Source organism: Zonotrichia albicollis, chromosome 2 (assembly GCF_047830755.1).
Source record: "Zonotrichia albicollis isolate bZonAlb1 chromosome 2, bZonAlb1.hap1, whole genome shotgun sequence".
NCBI lineage: Eukaryota > Metazoa > Chordata > Aves > Passeriformes > Passerellidae > Zonotrichia > Zonotrichia albicollis.
Genome location: NC_133820.1, coordinates 1300412 through 1316815, shown reverse-complemented (window position 1 = coordinate 1316815; position 16404 = coordinate 1300412). Strand labels below are relative to the sequence as shown.

The 16404-nt window shown below is 53.1% G+C and overlaps 2 protein-coding genes across 12 annotated transcripts in view; one reads left to right on the top strand and one right to left on the bottom strand.

Moving 5' to 3' along the window:
- FAM168A (family with sequence similarity 168 member A) overlaps positions 1-7644 on the bottom strand; it is a 120405-nt gene extending 112761 nt beyond the window's left edge. For 8 of the 10 annotated variants that reach the window (XR_012577544.1, XR_012577547.1, XR_012577551.1 and 5 more), the window contains exon 1: positions 7362-7529. The gene's annotated coding sequence lies outside the window, so the exon portion shown is untranslated. Of the gene's footprint in view, positions 1-7361 lie in introns of all 10 variants that reach the window. The other 2 variants (XR_012577556.1, XM_074530801.1) reach the window with 2 other exon arrangements.
- A 2236-nt stretch (positions 7645-9880) lies between these two features.
- Positions 9881-15563, top strand: PLEKHB1 (pleckstrin homology domain containing B1). Of its 2 annotated transcripts, none has more exons than XM_074530867.1 (7): positions 9881-9979; positions 10947-11006; positions 11420-11572; positions 12455-12557; positions 13343-13382; positions 14157-14262; positions 14338-15563. In XM_074530867.1, the coding sequence occupies exons 2-7, from the start codon at positions 10970-10972 to the stop codon at positions 14472-14474; spliced, it is 576 nt and encodes a 191-aa protein (XP_074386968.1). In that variant the 5' UTR covers positions 9881-9979; positions 10947-10969; the 3' UTR covers positions 14475-15563. The 2 variants fall into 2 exon arrangements, with proteins under 2 accessions (XP_074386968.1, XP_074386959.1); XM_074530858.1 differs by having other exon boundaries at positions 9884-9979; positions 10944-11006.
- The last annotated feature ends 841 nt before the right edge of the window (positions 15564-16404 follow it).

The window sequence follows — 16404 nt, the reverse complement described above, 5'->3', positions numbered from 1 at the left end:
AACACTGCAGGAAAACTGCATTTCCAGGGCAGAAAATTGCTGTGTTTCAATGGGGGAAGCTCTGGGAAGCACCAAGACAGGTGAGTTCATACTGGGGAAAAAACCCATGTGGGGTTTGGGAGGGGACAGGAGGGATACAGAAACTCTGATGCAGAAAGTAATTACAGGAGATTAGCTCTCTAAATCACGGGTGACAATTTGTAACACCAAGTAACTGATTTGGGCCTTGTTACAAGCAATAAAGCTGCAGGAATCACTGGACTGGAAGCCTTGACAGAGCAGGAAAAGAACAGATTTGTATTTAAATGTATCTCAGTTTAGTAATTCAATCAGGATTGCAAAATGTTCTTGATTTCAGTAATTGATTTTAACCTGTATGACATTTGTGCTTTTCAGTTATCATCTTAACAAAATATCAACATAATCACGGGCTCACAGAATCATCTGGGTTGGAAAAGACCTTTAAGATATTGTGAGTCCAACTGCAATGAAAACTGGCATCACTTGATTTTCCACAAATGCAACACAGCAGAGGGAAAATGAAGGAATTTGCATATAGATGATCCACTCACTGAGTTTCAAAGTGCTTTTGGGATCAGAAAGGAAACAGCTCCAGAGTGAAGTTTGGAAAAGCTTCTGGGGCAAATCAGAGATTGAACTCCCCTCACCCTCAATGGGAGGACACCAGAAAGATGATTTAACAATTTACATAAAAGCAATTACAGGACACAGCCAAAATGAAACCACATGGATGAGTCAGGACCAAGCTGTGTCAAACCAAAAGAGCCTGGTGAAACCAAATAATGACAAATGGAAGGGCAGGGTACAATGTGCAGGTGGAGAAGTCCCAGCTGGGCTGATGGACAGGAGAAAACAACCCTGAGGGGATATTGGATCACAAGGAAAATGTTAACAACACAATGGAATTGCCAAAAAAAAAAAAAAAGAAAAATTTAAAAAAAGGCAGTTCAGATTGTTTTAAGAGTGCCATGTGGAAAGCAGCATTATTTTGTTTTATACAATGCTGACAAGGCCACGCAGTGCCAAGTCTGAGGAGAGAGAGAAGTAAACACACCAGAGCACAGAGGAAAGCTGAGGGAATAATGAAGGGATTTGGATACAAACTGATCCATAAGAACACAGTAAAGGGCTGTGCCAGCCCAGGAACACAAACTGGAGGAGGATGTGACATGCTCCCATCAGGGACAGCAGGAACAAGGAGTTAGGCTATAAATAAATAAATAAAATAGCAAAGAAATTAATAAAAAGCAAAGCATCTTCATTTCTCAGAGATCTCAGCATCTCTGGATGGCTTGGACTGGAAGGGACCTGAAAGATCACCCAATTCCATCCCTGCCATGGACAGGGACACTTTTCACCATCCCAGGCTGCTCCAAGCTCCGTCCAACCCGGCCTGGAAAAATTCCAGGGATCCAGAGGCAGCCACAGCTGCTCTGGGCACCCTGTGCCAGGGCCTGCCCACCCTGGCAGCCAAGAATTGCTTCCTAAAAGATCTAAGATACTGGAAAAGCTTTTAACCAAATTGGTTAAGGGTTCCCTGCCAGCTTCCTGAGCAGGCTGGCACCTCTGAGACGGGAAGACTTTAAGGAAAAATTAGAAATACATTTGTTAAGGATGCTCTAGGGACACTTCAGCTTGCCTGGAGGAGTGAATGGACTGGAAGGTATGCCAAGGTCTCCACCAGCTCTGCATTCCACTGTGGAATGATCCCCAAAGCGCAGGATGTTTAACCATGGAGTCCTGCAATATTCCAGAGACCACAAGGGCTCACTTGCAATATTTTTCAGAACGCGGGAGAAAATTTGGAAGACAAACATTTCTAACACAACTGCATCAGGAGAGGGCAAAATGACTCAAGTAAACACCAGCCTGTTTGCCAGACACGAACTCTGGACAAAACAAGGGAAAACTGAATCAGGCTGGGTCTGGGCTTTAAACAACAGGAGTGAAACCAGTGAGAGGCAAGGCAATGTTACGGAAAATAGGGATTGTCAGGCAAAGCTGTTTGCTTTTCCAAAGGATCCAATTTGAAACATTTCTTACACAAAGGAATATTTCCTTCCGCTCCCAAATCCATATTAGAAGACCCAGCTATCCAAGAAAGTTCAACAGCTGGGATTTGGTAGAGAAAAAGAACCCAGCTCTCCAATTTATGGCACTGCATTGTAAGGCTTGAAAACTTGTGTTGTGAATGCAAGGCAATACAAGAGCAAACTGGAAAAATATGTGGAAAGCCATAATTTTGTAAAAGCCATTAAAAGTCTCATTAAGTGACACCATACACAGAAAACTGAAGAAAATGATTTGTAGAATAAACTGCTACAGAACCAAATGTTTACACAGGGACCTATTCCAAAGTAATTGCATTTTAAATGCTCACGAGCTTCACACAAAATACTTTTCAGCAGGGAAAAGCCTCTAGAACCTGTCTGTCCAAGGACTCTTAGAACCTTGTTTAAAATAACCCCAAAAATCCCCTTGTCCATTAAAAAGCGGGTTATTATTGGCTATAAATCCAAATATAAAGAACTGAATGGAAAATGGGGATAAAGAAGACCATGCTCAAAACTTCTCCCCGCTCCTCAGGATGTATTTTGCAAACTCAGGATGGTAAAACCCACTCGTTATCAAATTTAGGGAGCTGCTATCTAAGCGCAGAGAAAGCAGCAGCTCGAGCACTGGGCTTTAATTTGTGGCAGATAAAGAGCCTGATGCCATAAAAGAGGCAAATCTTTTTTATTAAGCTCTACAGCAAATTAGAAGGAAAAACCCTGCGGACCCCGAGATGTTATGGTCTATTTTAACTTCTGCTGCAGTCTGCAATCTTTATCCATTTTATCAAAGAATTAGACATGCCTAGCAGGCATGATGCCATCTATTCTTTTTTCTCTTTTTTTGCCAGTTTAGTACTTTTCCTCTCATAAAATACTCTAAGCTTGTTTCCAATAATCCTCCCAAATCTCTAACCCTTGCTGAGACAAGGAAGGCAAAACCCATCAGCCTACAAACACACTTCAGCTTCAGCCTTCCTATTGAGAAATTATTGCACCAACCCCAGTTTTCTGCTCTAAATTCTCATTTTTCCACAGGACCCTTTCAGCCAAGGAGAGGAAGAGGAGACAGGGTGAAGCACAAACACAAACCAGAGGAGGGGAATGGGCTGTGTTTTATTCAGCTTTTACAAATCCTATGACGATAATCTCCTGAATGGTTTGCTGGGGAGCGTCAGCAGGCCCACATTTTATTTTATTATTTTTGCCTCCCAGAAAGCACAGTCACTTGAAATTCCTGTGCAGTGCTCAGGGTTTTCTGCACATCCATAGTAAACAAAACCCAGAGGAGCTCTGGAAAATTTATCCGAGTCCCACTCACGCTGTAAAAAATCTGTGAGTCTCCGTCATCATCAACAGAAGCTCCTTCCCTACGTGGGTCTTAAAAATAAAGAGCTCCCACAAATTTCAGATCTGCAAATGCTGGAATTGCCAAAAAGATCCAAAAGCTGCATCTTTGCTGCCTGGGATCCCAGTTACGGGTCTGGGATTGCTGCTTCACACGCCCATGGCACACCTGTCCTCAGCAAAAGAAAATCCCAGAAATCCCCAACTGTTGCTGCCCAAAACAAACATAAAACCCCACCTCAGGATTATCCACCCAACAAAGCACTGTTAAAGCAGAGCATAACATGAAATATAGATCATAGGCATGTTTGTACATTGATTTTACACGGATTTTACTCTCTCTCTGCCCAGGTGGGCAAGTAGGAAGTGCAATCACATCCTGACTTTCTCCAAAAATCAGGTTTACACAAATTTTACTGGGAAAAAGTTCCCCTTGGGAGGGTGCCCAGGGAAGCTGTGGCTGCCCTTGGATCCCTGGAATGTCCAAGGCCAGGCTGGACATTGGAGCACCCTGGGACAGTGGAAGGTGTCCCTGCCCATGGCAAGGGTGACACTGGATGGGCTTTAAGGTCCCTCCCAATCCAAATCCTCCTGGGATTCCATGAATTTCCATAAATAAACACAGCCCTGCCACTGACATTTAGGGATATCAGTGTTTGTGACACAAAGGTAGGAACAAAGTGATTCAGCTGAGTGGAAGGAACAAGAAAGTGACACAATACAGACAGCTCTGGAGAACTCTGCCTGTCCAGCTGGCATTTGGATCTCATGGAAACAATTCCTAAAAATTCATTCCCACTTTTAAACAGTCACAGATCAAGAATCAGTATTTTTTTTTTTAATTCAGAGATTTAAAAGGCCATCAACAGGTAAAAAAGCAGACAGGTGGATTTTATGTGTTGTCACTGAAACAGAAATCTTCTGCACGGCACGAGAACCCAGCAGCATCCAGAGGGACCAAGGGGTTGGAATTTGGAAGCAGCAGGAAGAAAATACCACAGAGCATGCCAGGAGCTGTTTCCCAGTCAGTCATTCCACACTGAATATTGCTGTGGACTGCAGGTGAGCAGTGAGGGGTTTTGAGCAGCAAATATTCCTGTGGACTGAATATTGCTATGGAGTGCAGGTGAGCAGTGACGGGTTTTGAGCAGCAAATATTCCTGTGGACTGAATATTGACTGAATATTGCTATGGAGTGCAGGTGATGCGTTTTAAGCAGCAGAAGTGAGCCCAGCAGATGAGGAGGAGGAGGGAGCAGGAGCAGGAGCACAGGGAGAGGCTCTGGGAATCGCAGAGGAAACACAAAGTACACGGAGCACTCGTGCTCTGCGGAAAGGGAAGCCGGGGCCTCTGCAGATGCCATCAGCCCCAGAGGCAGGGCTGGGACACAAACGGAGCTGCTGAGGGAGCAGAGAGTTCTCCGAGGGGACAGCAAAGCCGTGCTGCCCTCCTGACAGCCCCGGCAATGCGCTCAGGGCTCCTGGAGGGAGCAGCAAGGTGTGGGGTGCCAGCACACCTGGAGCCAGGCAGTGACACCCCAGTGTCCCCCTTCCCTGCCAAGCCCCCACGGGCAGGCAGTGCCCCGGGTCCCAAACACACCTCGGGCTGGGCACGGCACAGGATCCGCTTCACCCAATTCAATGATCACCCCAATTGTGCCCCCAGCGCGGGTACTGCAGCCTTCCACTGAGCTGCTGCTCCAGAGCATCCCAGCCTGCCCTGCTCCTCCCCGTTATCCCTCGGATCATGGGAACTTCACTTGATCCAGCAGATTTTCACCCCTGGGTCGTTCCCCTGCTGCAGTGCAGGCTCAGCACGGAGTTTGACAGGTGGCAGAGAGCAGCTCCACAGATTTCTCCCTAAATCACTGTATCCACGTTATTCCATGTCCATTTATCTGCAATTCAGCTGTTGCATTCCTTACTCAAGGAGATTACTTCCTCAAACTCCAAACACATTTTGCTCCCAGTCCCTTTGTTCCAGAGGATATATATCCACCTGTCCTAATATACCTGAGAGTGTACTCCCTTTGTGACAGCCAGCAATTTTAATCAGCTGAAGAATATACTCCAAACCCCCTAGAACTGGACAATAACATCTGCAACAATTATCCCACCTTCCCTAAAGTAAAGCACAGGGTTTGGGATGGAAAAAATCCTTCTAAAAACCGTCAACATTTGCTTTGGTAAATAAAAAGTTGGGATGCACAGCAGGGTAAGTTGGTATTTGCAACTTAGAGAACAAAAGTTAATCAGATTTAACACAAATTTAATGCAAAATACACAATGCTGGCTGATATCAGTCCTTTTAATAACTATGTATGTATAACTAGAATAAATATACACATCATAATTGTTGTTTGTGTTGTTTTTTTTTCAAACAGACTCAACCATAAGGATCAGGAGAATCCACGAAACAGTTAAAATTCAGAATCAGAAAGAACTGGAGAAAAAAAAATAAAATAAGCATTTGGCCTCTTCATACTAATTTCCTTTTTCTTTACATTGCTCAACATCGCTCCTCAATTTGAGTTCTAATCAACAACCACTTCACAGCTCACATTTTATGAAATAATGCAGTTGATGCAATCAAGTCCAGCAAAATGTTTCCCTAAAGATGTTTCCATCATTCACATTCCTTTAAAAAAACACACACACACACAAAAAAGGCTCTGACTTCCTCCATCACTATTTAGCAGCAAAAATAAACACACCACTGCATCTTAAATCATATTCTGATTAAAACAGAAATAGAATCTTTCTGGGGTTTCTTTCTGCTTAGCACAACATGTCTTTGTCCAGAAGAGGGGGGGAAAAATACCCTCAACCTGCTCATTTTTCTGCACTTGACAATAGTGAGCACCAAATAAATAAAATTCAGCCTATGGAAATACAGACCATAACCCAAAATCCCATCACCATGTGCAGTGAGGGGGCAAAAACGCCCCCAAAAACCCAACCCGGTGCAAACCTCTTTCTGCTAATGAATATTTATTTCATTTCCATACTTGCAGGCTCCCCTGCTTTCTATAAAGGACTGGAACCGAGCTCCTTTTTGGCATTATTCCCCCACAATATAGCGATGGACTTCGCTGCCCTCAACGCCACAATGCCAACAACAGAGCGTGCGAGCAATCATTATTAAAAAAAAGGGAATGGGGGGGAACAATCCACATTTTCATATAAAAACCCGACCGGAACAGGCATTTTATCCAGGCAGAGAATCTCAACGCCGCCTTGCATTTCCCAACCTGGACGTCCCTGCTTTCATTCCTGTGGATGCTGCGCGCCGGCATCCCCCCGCTCCGCGCAGCCTTTAACCATTTTATCCCCGTTTTATCCCGTTTTATCCCATTTTATCCCCGTTTCCCCCCGCAGGGCTGCGGGACGGGCTCAGCCCGGAGTTGCCGGCGATGTGCCCGCACCTCCCGGCCCCACGTGCCCCGGGCACATTTCGGGGGGTTCGCCCATGCCGGGGGCACCCCCAGCGCGGGCATCCCGTGCGGGGCTCCCGGGCACGGGCTGAGCCTGGAGCGGGGGCACAGCCCTGGAACGGGGGACAGGGACTGTGCCAAGGGGGCACAGCGGGTTCGGGGGCAACAGGCTGGGCTGGGGGCAGCGCCGGGGCATGGACGGGGACACACGGCGCGGTCCGGGGATAGGACAGGGGACACCCGGCAGAGCCCCGGGCAGATCGGGCTCTGCAGGGACACGGCGGCAGCAGCAGCCCGGGGGGACTCGGGGGACACGGGGGACACGGGGATCAGGGGCTCCCCCCGCCCCGGGGCTCCGCTCCGCGCTGCCCCCGCCCGCGGCTGCGGGATGCTGCCCCGCCGCCCCCTCCCTGCGCAGCCCCCTCCATCCCCGCCGTGCCCGCACGCCGCCACCCCGTTCCCGCCGCTGTCACCCGCCGCTGTCCCCCCTCGCCTTCCCCTCGCCTTACCTGCGGCTGCTCGGGCGGCGGCGGCCCCTGTGCCGGTGCAGCAGCTCTCCCTCTCCCTCTCCTCCTCCTCCTCCTCCTCTTCCCGCTGCTCCCGCAGCCGCCAGCCGGGAATGGGGGGGGTAGGGGGGGCAGTACCACCAGCGGGACCGTTACAGCCGCCGGCGCTGCGGGGACTACAGCTCCCGGCACGCTCCGCGCCCCGCCGCCGCGGCCTGCCGCTGGCCGCTCCGCGCGGGGGGTCATGGGTAGTGTAGTCCATGCGGCCGGCGGGGGAAGGACATAAGGCGACAGGGCCCGGACGGGCGCGGGGCGTGCTGGGAGGTGTAGTACGACAGGGGTAGGGCCACCGGGCATGGCGGGAGTTGTAGTTCAGCGATGCATGATGGGAGCTGTAGTGCGCAAAGGCTGATGGGAGGCAGAAGGCCGCGACGAGAATCCCACCGGGATGTGCCGGGCGGGGCACCACGGCCATCCGCGAGCTGATCCCGGCTCCGGGACACCCTTCCCGGGTCGCCTGGGGAGCGCAGGGCCGCGGGCCGGGAGCGGAGGGGACCGGGGAGCGGCGGGGCCTGGCCGTGCCCGCCGCCCTCACGGAGCGCTGGCTCCCTGCCCTCACGGCCCAGCCGCCCCTCACGCTGCTCAGGGCAGGACAGGAGTGTTTGGGAAGGGATGGAGAAACCCGTGGGTCTCACTCAGGGACTGACACTCGCCAGATCCCTCACAACAGCGGTTCCGTGTGTGCTGCTGCTGGTTTTGGGGGCGATGTGAGCTGCGGGTGTGGGACGCCTCCCCTGGAAATCGGGGAATGGGGACCGGGGTACCCAGGGTCTGATCCCTGCCCTGGGACGGGATGAACATGCCGGAGGGAACGCCTGTCCTTGTGCATTTCTCCCGCAGGATTCCAAAGGGACACGCTCAGCTACAGGAAAAGGAGGCTCCGCAGGGATTTTTGGGTGTTTAACCAGGTGCACACCCGTCCCCATGGTGGGGATGACAGGAACAGCAAATTCTGTCCCCACGTTCAGCTCTGAACCTCCCGAGCTCCCGTCTCCACAGCTCCCTGGAACCTGGGGAGACCCCCTGTGGAAGACAGGGATTTCCTAAGACGTGGGAATTCCCAAAACGCCAGGTTGTGGCTGGGATGGGGGAGATCCCCAGCAGGCAGAGCTGGAGGAAAAACAAACCAGAGGCATCGAAGTTCATGGATTTTATTAAACAACCCCCAATTGCTATGGAAAATGGCGGGGGGAATCCAGGATCTGGCTCTTCTGAGAGTGTATTCCCACGTGGAATCCTCTCCTTTCACTGGCTGGAAAACATTTCCTGGCTCTTTGGGTCACCATTTCCACCCAAATTTATCCTATTTAACATTTTAAAAAATCACACCCTAGTTGACAAAAAATAATAGACAAAGCCCCCCCAAAATCCCAAAACAGCACTGTTTCCTTCCCAAGAGGAAAACCATAATGGAAAAGTTTTACAACAATTAATTCCAATTAATGTCTGTATGGAGCGGCAGTGGATAAGCCCAAGCCAGTGGATAAATCCAAATTTCAGCCCAAATCCCTTCCTCAGGGAACTTTTTTCTGGACTTGTGGCAGGAGAAAATCTCTGGGCCAGCCAGATTTCCAAACAATTTCCCTGATTTTGGGAATATTCAGCAGCACCAGGATGTTTTGCAGCCCCACAGCCATGCACTAGGCTGTGAATGTGGGCTGGCTGAGGAGGTGATTCCCTTTTGACTCCTTTGGGATCATCCAGCAGGCTGCTGGATTAATTTAATTCCTTCTAAAAAAGGAAATAAAGCCAGCAATGGTGGGAGAGGAGGGGAAAGGGCTTCACACTGAAAAACGTGCTGGAATAGAAAACATATATATATATATATATATATATATATATATATATATATATATATAAATAAATAAAGTGTTCAATGTGCTCAATAAACATCTTTTATTTACAGCTGTCGCCTGATTTGTGTCTTGACTTCCCCAAATAATCCAACCTCGTGTCCCACAGCCCAAGACAGTTCTAATTCCAGCAGAACCCAGGACAAGCTTTGATTTTAACCCAGAGGATTCCTCACTCCACTCGGAAGTTTATTTCAGACGAGCGCTTGGGTGCTTAAAACTTTTCCTGCTTTATTTCGGCATGAAACACCTCCTCAGAGCCATCCTCAGGAAAAAAACTGAGAATTTTGGGCATCGCTCCCTGTGCCCAGCTCGGCGCGGGGCAGCAGCTCCACCACGGATTCTCACATTCGGGCTGGGCACCCGCACTGCTGGATGGAAAGGGGGAAAAGGGGGCATTGGAGGAGAGAGGATGGGAGCGGCTGGATAAACCCGGACATCGCCGGCGGGCAGCGGCTTTTTGGGGCTAAATGGAGGGAAAATGGGGCTAAATCTGTGCAAAGCGGGAATAAACCTGTGCAAAGCGGGAATAAATCTGTGCAAAGCGGGGCTAGATGTGCGCACAGCGGGCTTTGGGCGGCGGGCAGCGCCGGGATGGCCGTGCCGGACTACAGCTCCCGGCGAGCCGCGCGGGCGGGCGGGCAGAGCCGAGCCCGCGGCGGGAGCGGAGCGCAGCGCATCCCGCAGCGGCACCGCCGCCTCCGCCCGGTGAGGGATGCGCGGGGGGACCGGGATGGGGAGTGGGGATGGGCAACGGGGCAGGGACATTGCCGCGGGGACGGGGCTCGGAGCTCAGGGGGCTGAGGGGGGGAGGAACGGTGCCACGAAATTTGGCCACAAAATTTGGGTATGGAGGGGGGAAGATGTCAGGGATGCGGGATGAGGGCAGCAGATGTGGGTACCGAGGGTTGTGAGCACAGTGGGATGAGGGTGAGTGAACAGGGGGGTGCCAAGGGATGGGGGTATGGGGTATCCACGGGCTGGGATTTCCCGGGGATGTGGCAGTAGGGGCGATGGCAGCAGGGCTGCGAACTCCACGGGGAGCTGGATGCTCAGGGGTTCAGGCACAGATTGCTGGGGGGTGTTTGTGCCTTGCCGTGCCCCCGGAGCTGGTGGGGAGGTCCTGGAGGCCATGCCAGGGTGCCAAGCTCCCGTCACTGGGAGCTGGGATTCCCAGTGGATACGGGGGATACAGGGGCCACGGCCAGGGAATTGCTCCTGCCTGCCCCTCGGGTGTTGGCTCTGCTCGGGGACCTGGGGAGCGATGACTTCATGGCCTTATTAAGGACTAATTTCCATCCAGGCAGGGAAAATAAACAAGTGGAGGTGTCGTTCAGCATGGAAAGTTACTGGGGCTGTGGGGAGGCACTGCCTGCTTTCATACACGGCCCGGATTTCTGCCCTTACCTCCAGGCCGATAATCCCTAAATCCCAATGAGATTAAGGCAGGAGGCAAGGTGGCCGCAGTGCCTCCCTACCACGTTTCCCACATGACAAAACCCCGCGTCTGCCTAACCCCGATTAACTCGGGCGCTGAGCTCATCCCCCAGAAATACCGGGAGCAGCGAGGGTGAATGCCGGCCCCGGAGGCTGTGGGGAGGTGGGAGCCATGGCCAGAGGCGGGGGCGAGGCAGGAGCTGCTGTTTCACCCCCGTTGTTGTTCCCATCCCAGCAGATCCGGAGAAGCCCGCAGCAGCCATGGCGCTGGTGAAGAGCGGTTGGCTTTGGCGCCAGAGTAAGTGCCACCCTTGAGCTTCCCGGGTTGGGAGCCCCCCAGAAACACCTGGGGAGGTTTGCTGGGAAGAGGTGGGGTGTGGGTAATCCACAGGGAGATTGTGGCTCGGCCGCTCACGGATTTGCGTCAGCGCAGAGAGAGAGGGGCTGCCTGCCATGAGAGCACACACGGCTCCGTGTCCGGGGCTGGATCCGCTCCCGAGCCTCGGCAGGCCAGCACCCAGCGCCCTGATGGCTTTTTTGGCAGCCCTTTCCCACTTAGAGCCACCTGCTCACGCTGCCCTGGCTGCTCGTGCCAGGCACAGGTGTCCCAGGAGGGATCCAAGTGTGGGGAAGGAGATGGAGTCTTGTGAGTGTGCTGGCCGCGTCCCACTGGCCCTGCTGGGCTCCTGCAGCTGCTCCCTGTCCCACCAGGCTCCATCCTGCGCCGCTGGAAGAGGAACTGGTTCGTGCTCTACCTGGACGGCAGCCTGGTTTACTACCACGACGAGACGCAGCGGGACATGGACGGCCGGATCCACATCAAGTACAGCTGCCGGGACGTGCGGATCGGCCGCGAGTGCAAAGGTGAGCCGAGCCCCCGCTCCCACCCCTGCCTTCCCAGCCCCACCCCACGTGTGGCTGCACCCCTCTTAAATGAGGCTCCAGCTCTGCACATCCAGCAGACCCCCAAAATAACCCATTAATAACCCCAGGCTGCCCCATTCACCCCTCCTCACTCCCAGCCACGAGCTGCTGGATGGTCTCTGCCATTGCTTTTCCTGGGGGAAGGAGGGAAGGAAGGAGCAAGGAAGGAAGGAGGAAGGAACTCTCCTCCTGGTTAGTGCTTGTAACAAACAGGATCCCACGGCCCTGACTCATCGCTCACGTCTCGCACAAACAAGGGAACAAAGCAGCAGCTTGGCGGGCCCCGCAGCCCACGCCGCCGCACAAAGCGCCTTTCTGAGGCTGGGAGCAGCCGTGGGAGCACAATCCCACAGCTCTGTGCTCTCCACACGCTCCTGCCAAGCCTCAGAGGGGGAACACACACAAACCTCAGGGAATGAAGATTTTGCTCTTGCTGGAGCCCAAGATTGCACTCCAGCAATGAGCATCTCCCATCCCTACAAAATTTGGGAGCGCTCCGGCAAGTTCAAAGCAAAGACAGCTCGGCCTCGTGGCCTCGAGCAGATTTTTGGCAGTTTGCTGCCCTTCCGTGTTCCTTCTGCCATGGGGGCGGAGGTTTCTGCCCATCAGCTCATTCCTTGTGCTGGCTTTCACCCTGTGAGACCCTGACAGCATCCTCCACATGGAGAGGGAGCCAAAACAAAACGCAGCGCTAATTTCCATCCAGGCAGGGAACGGCACATTCCTCTTGTGCCAGGAGGGAGGTGCAGCCCGGGAAGCTCTGTGGGACTGCTCCTGGCCCAGGCTGGATCCCACCCCATCCCTCCATCCCTTCCCTCGCAGACGTGCAGCCGCCCGAGGGGAGGAGCCGCGAGTGCCTGCTGACCGTGGTGCTGCGGGACGGCTCCAAGACCACGCTGTGTGCCGAGAGCGAGGACGACGCCGTGTAAGCGACTCCTCCATCCCAATTATCCCAGCCTGGAAGGGACCCGGGCCGCAGGAGAGCCCCGGCCTGCTCCCCTTGGCCAAACCGGCCCCCTGTTCTCAAAGACACTTGCAGGGCAAAAGGTGCAGGAGGAGATTTGGGGCTCTCACTGAATAATCCACAGCCAAAAGCAGCTGGTTTTGAGCAGTCCATCTCCTGATGGGGGAGTCTCCTCGTGGATAAGAAATCCCCTCTTGGCCTGACTGAGGAGAAGGGTTTCATCATTATTTGGAAATAAGAAGTCTGAATGTGAAGCCCTCACTGGCTAGAGGCAAATTGCTCATTTTAGCACTGTTCCACTTCTATTTATTTCTAAAAAACACTTATAAATTAAATTTTAAAAAATTATAAAATTTGATGTTTTTTAAAAGAAGAATTTTAAAAGTTAGCAGTAGCAAACATTCAGCTGAACTTGGATGGAGGGACACATGCCAAGCAGAACTTCATCAACTGAGCTTGATCTCAGCTGAGTGGAAATTCATCCATTATGTGTTCTTCCCCCCAAATTTAGGTGTCATTTTCCTGCCTGCCCTTGTTTTAGCCAGGCCCACCCCCAGGGACTGCCCCGTGCCCATCCCTGTGGTGTCAGGTACCTCCCAGCACATCCCCAATCCAGCTGTTGGCCCAGCACTCATTTAACAGGGAATTAAAGACCAGTGCCACATCCAGGTCCCCGTGGGGAGGAAAGGGACAACTGCCACCAGTCCAGCACCCACCAAAAATAAGTAACTCATTTTTATTTGCAGTGCTTGGAAGATGGCCGTGCTGGAGGCTAAATCCACCCCGGTGAGGCTTTGTCCCCTGAGCAGGGACACCGTCCTGGCACGGGATTTGGGCAGAGAGAGGGTACCCCAACCCTGAGCTTGGGGGGCTCCCCAACACCCACAGTGCAGCCTCAGGGCACAGGGAAGAAGAAGGGGATGCCACCACTGATGGCAGGTGACAGAGCACGGGTGGAGGGTGACAGGTGGAGAGTTAAGGTGACAGGGACTCAGGACACTGTGAAGGTGACAGGGACACAGGGTTATGGGGACACAGGTCAGGACATTGTTAAGGTGACAGGGACACCATTAAGAGGGCCGAGTTGATGTGATGGAACACGGCTAAGGTGACAAGGGCACACAGTAAGGTGACAGGGACAGTTAGAGAGAGGCAATAGGAGCAGAGTTGAGGTGACAGGGACACAGCTAAGATGACAGGGACCATGTTCTGGTTATAGGGACACAGTTAAGGGGAATTGGGGCAGAGTTAAGGTCACAGAGGCACAGTTAAGGTGACAGGTGAAGGGAATGGGAGCAAAGTTAAGGTGGCAGGGACACTATTAAGGTGATTGGAACACTGTCAAAGCGGCAGGGACACTGTTAAGGTAATAGGGACACTGTTAAGGTAATAGGGACACTGTTAAGGTAATAGGGACACCGTCGAGGTGACAAGGAAGGGGCAGAGTCAGGCTGGCCCGAGCACAGGCTGTCCCCAGCCCTTGGGGCCGCTGTGATTGCCCACCCCAGAGCCCCAATCCCCCCCAGAGGGAGCTGAGCCCACCGTCCCCACCCGCTGCAGGTGCACGTGTACGACCCCTACGACGACGACTACTACCAGACGGTGCCCCTGGACTCGCACCAGGCCGCCTACATCAGCTCCGGCCACTACGGCCCCCAGTATGGAGGTGGGTGGCCTGCCGGCCCTGGGGAGGGGTGGCTGAGGCCATCCCCACTGCTGACACCCCCTTTTCCCCCCGCAGCTCCCGGGGTGACCCACGTCATCGTGCGCGAGGATCCCTACCGCGTCTCCGGGGACCAGATGGCGCTGGGGCTGCTGGCCGGGGCCGCCACCGGCGCCGCCCTGGGCTCCTTCATGTGGATGCCCTGCTGGTTTTAGTGGCTGCCAAACGGAGCCACGGCCCCCCTTCCCTCCCCAGCCCTGCCTTGGACCCTGCCCTGAGCGCCCTCAGCCTTCCCAGAGGGACACACTCCCACACACGCCCTGCTCCCGGCCCCAGCTTCTGCATTAAACAACCCCCACGTGCTTCAGAGCCTCCCAAAACCCACTCCAGAACCCCACAGCACCCAATTCCCATCAGCAAAGGTTCCCTGGGCCATTGGCAGAGCTTCCCCAGCCCAAATCTCCACAGGGAGCTGGCTGCAGAAATTCCGGGCTTGGGAGAAGGGGAAAGTTTAATTCTTTTAATTTAATTTGGGGGGAAGTGGCTGGATCTTTTTTGGCTGGGTGAACCCCACAATGCAGAGGCTTTTTAAGGGCATTTTTGGCACCAGAGGGCACCACAGGGATACTCAAGAGGTGGGTAAAAGATGAGGGAGGATGAAAACCTTTGCAGGATTTCTACCCCTTTCCAACATGCACAGGTCCCCTGGGCCCGGCCCAGTTGGAGAAATGGTGCAAAACCCTCAGGAATTGGAGTTCAACCCTTGGGAATGAGGCAGAGAAGAGCCCAGGGAGTGGGAGGGACACCCAGCATTCTCAGTTTCACCCTGATTTTTGGGATGAGCAGAAGAGCAGCTCTCCATGGGGACCAGGGAGCCTTTCTGGCAGCCAAGCCGGGATCTTGACAGCAGGGATTTGGGATTGAGGGGACACAGCAGGGACAAAGCCCTGGTCGGGCCAGGGGACAAGCAGCAGCTCAGGGTTTTGGTTGGGCGATGGAAGAGGTGAGGAACAGCTGCCCAGTGTCACCCCTAGAGCCAGGATGGGATCCTGGAACCACGACTGACATTGAGTTTAGGAATTACAGCCCCACAGCTGGATGGAAAACCACCAGTGACACCAGCACCCCAGCCTGCTCCTGCCTTTAGGTCAGTTCCTGTGCCCATCAGGGGATTGGGGTATCCCACACACCATCCTCATCCTCTCCTGCATTCCCTGCCTCCCTCCTGCTGCGCACCCACTCCCGGAAAGGGGAAAAAATACAAAAAAACCTCTTTAAATTCTAATAAAGGCACTGAAAAACCAGCCTGGCCTGAGGGTGAGTGAGGATGAGGAGGGAACGCTCTGGGCGTGGGAAGGATTGTGTCCCCATGCAGAGCTGCCCAGGGCTGTCACCAGCTCCTCTTGTCCTCCCTGCCTTTCCAGCAGGACAGGGGGTTCTGTCCCTGAGCCCAGGTGAGAGCCCACCTGCAGCCCTGGGGACACGGCAGGAACAGCAGAGAGCCCAGAGGGGCTGCAGCCAGGCTGGGGGGGCTCACCTGGAGAGGAGAAGGCTCCAGGGAGAGCTCAGAGCCCCTGCAGGGCCTGAAGGGGCTCCAGGAGAGCTGAGAGGGACTGGGGACAAGGGGGAATGGCTCCCACTGCCAGAGGGCAGGGATGGATGGGATATTGGGAAGCTTTTCTGGTCAACCTGTGCCAGGGCCTCACCACCCTCACAGAGAAGAATTTTACTCTATTTACCAATCCAATATCCATTTTATGGTTCATGGGCCAAGGTGAGACACACTGGGAGATGGAAAGATCTGGAAAGTTGTTACCAATAGCAACACGACCTAGAAACTGTCTGTCCTTCCCATGCCACGTCCAGCTGCTGACTGTAAAGCTCCTTTTCCCAAGCTCACAGAATCACAGAATTTCTAGGTTGGAAGAGACCTTTAAGCTCAGACCACATGCTCCTCATCCCTGCAGTACCTGGACATCCTGGAAGTGCTCCTGCTTCTCTCCTGCTGTGCTGCTCTCCCACAGATCCAGGGACATGGAGCAATTCAGGCTGGAGCAGCCTCCAGCAGCAATTCCCAGGGTCTTCATGCAGGCCCTGCACTAGGGAGCTAAATGAAGGAGCAGTTAAATATAAATAATTTTGGAA

Coding starts and splice junctions, on each gene's coding strand:
- PLEKHB1 (XM_074530867.1), top strand. CDS start 10,970: ATGGCGCTGGTGAAGAGCGGTTGGCTTTGGCGCCAGA. Junction 11,007..11,419: donor CGGTTGGCTTTGGCGCCAGA/GTAAGTGCCACC, acceptor CTGTCCCACCAG/GCTCCATCCTGCGCCGCTGG. Junction 13,383..14,156: donor TGGAGGCTAAATCCACCCCG/GTGAGGCTTTGT, acceptor CACCCGCTGCAG/GTGCACGTGTACGACCCCTA.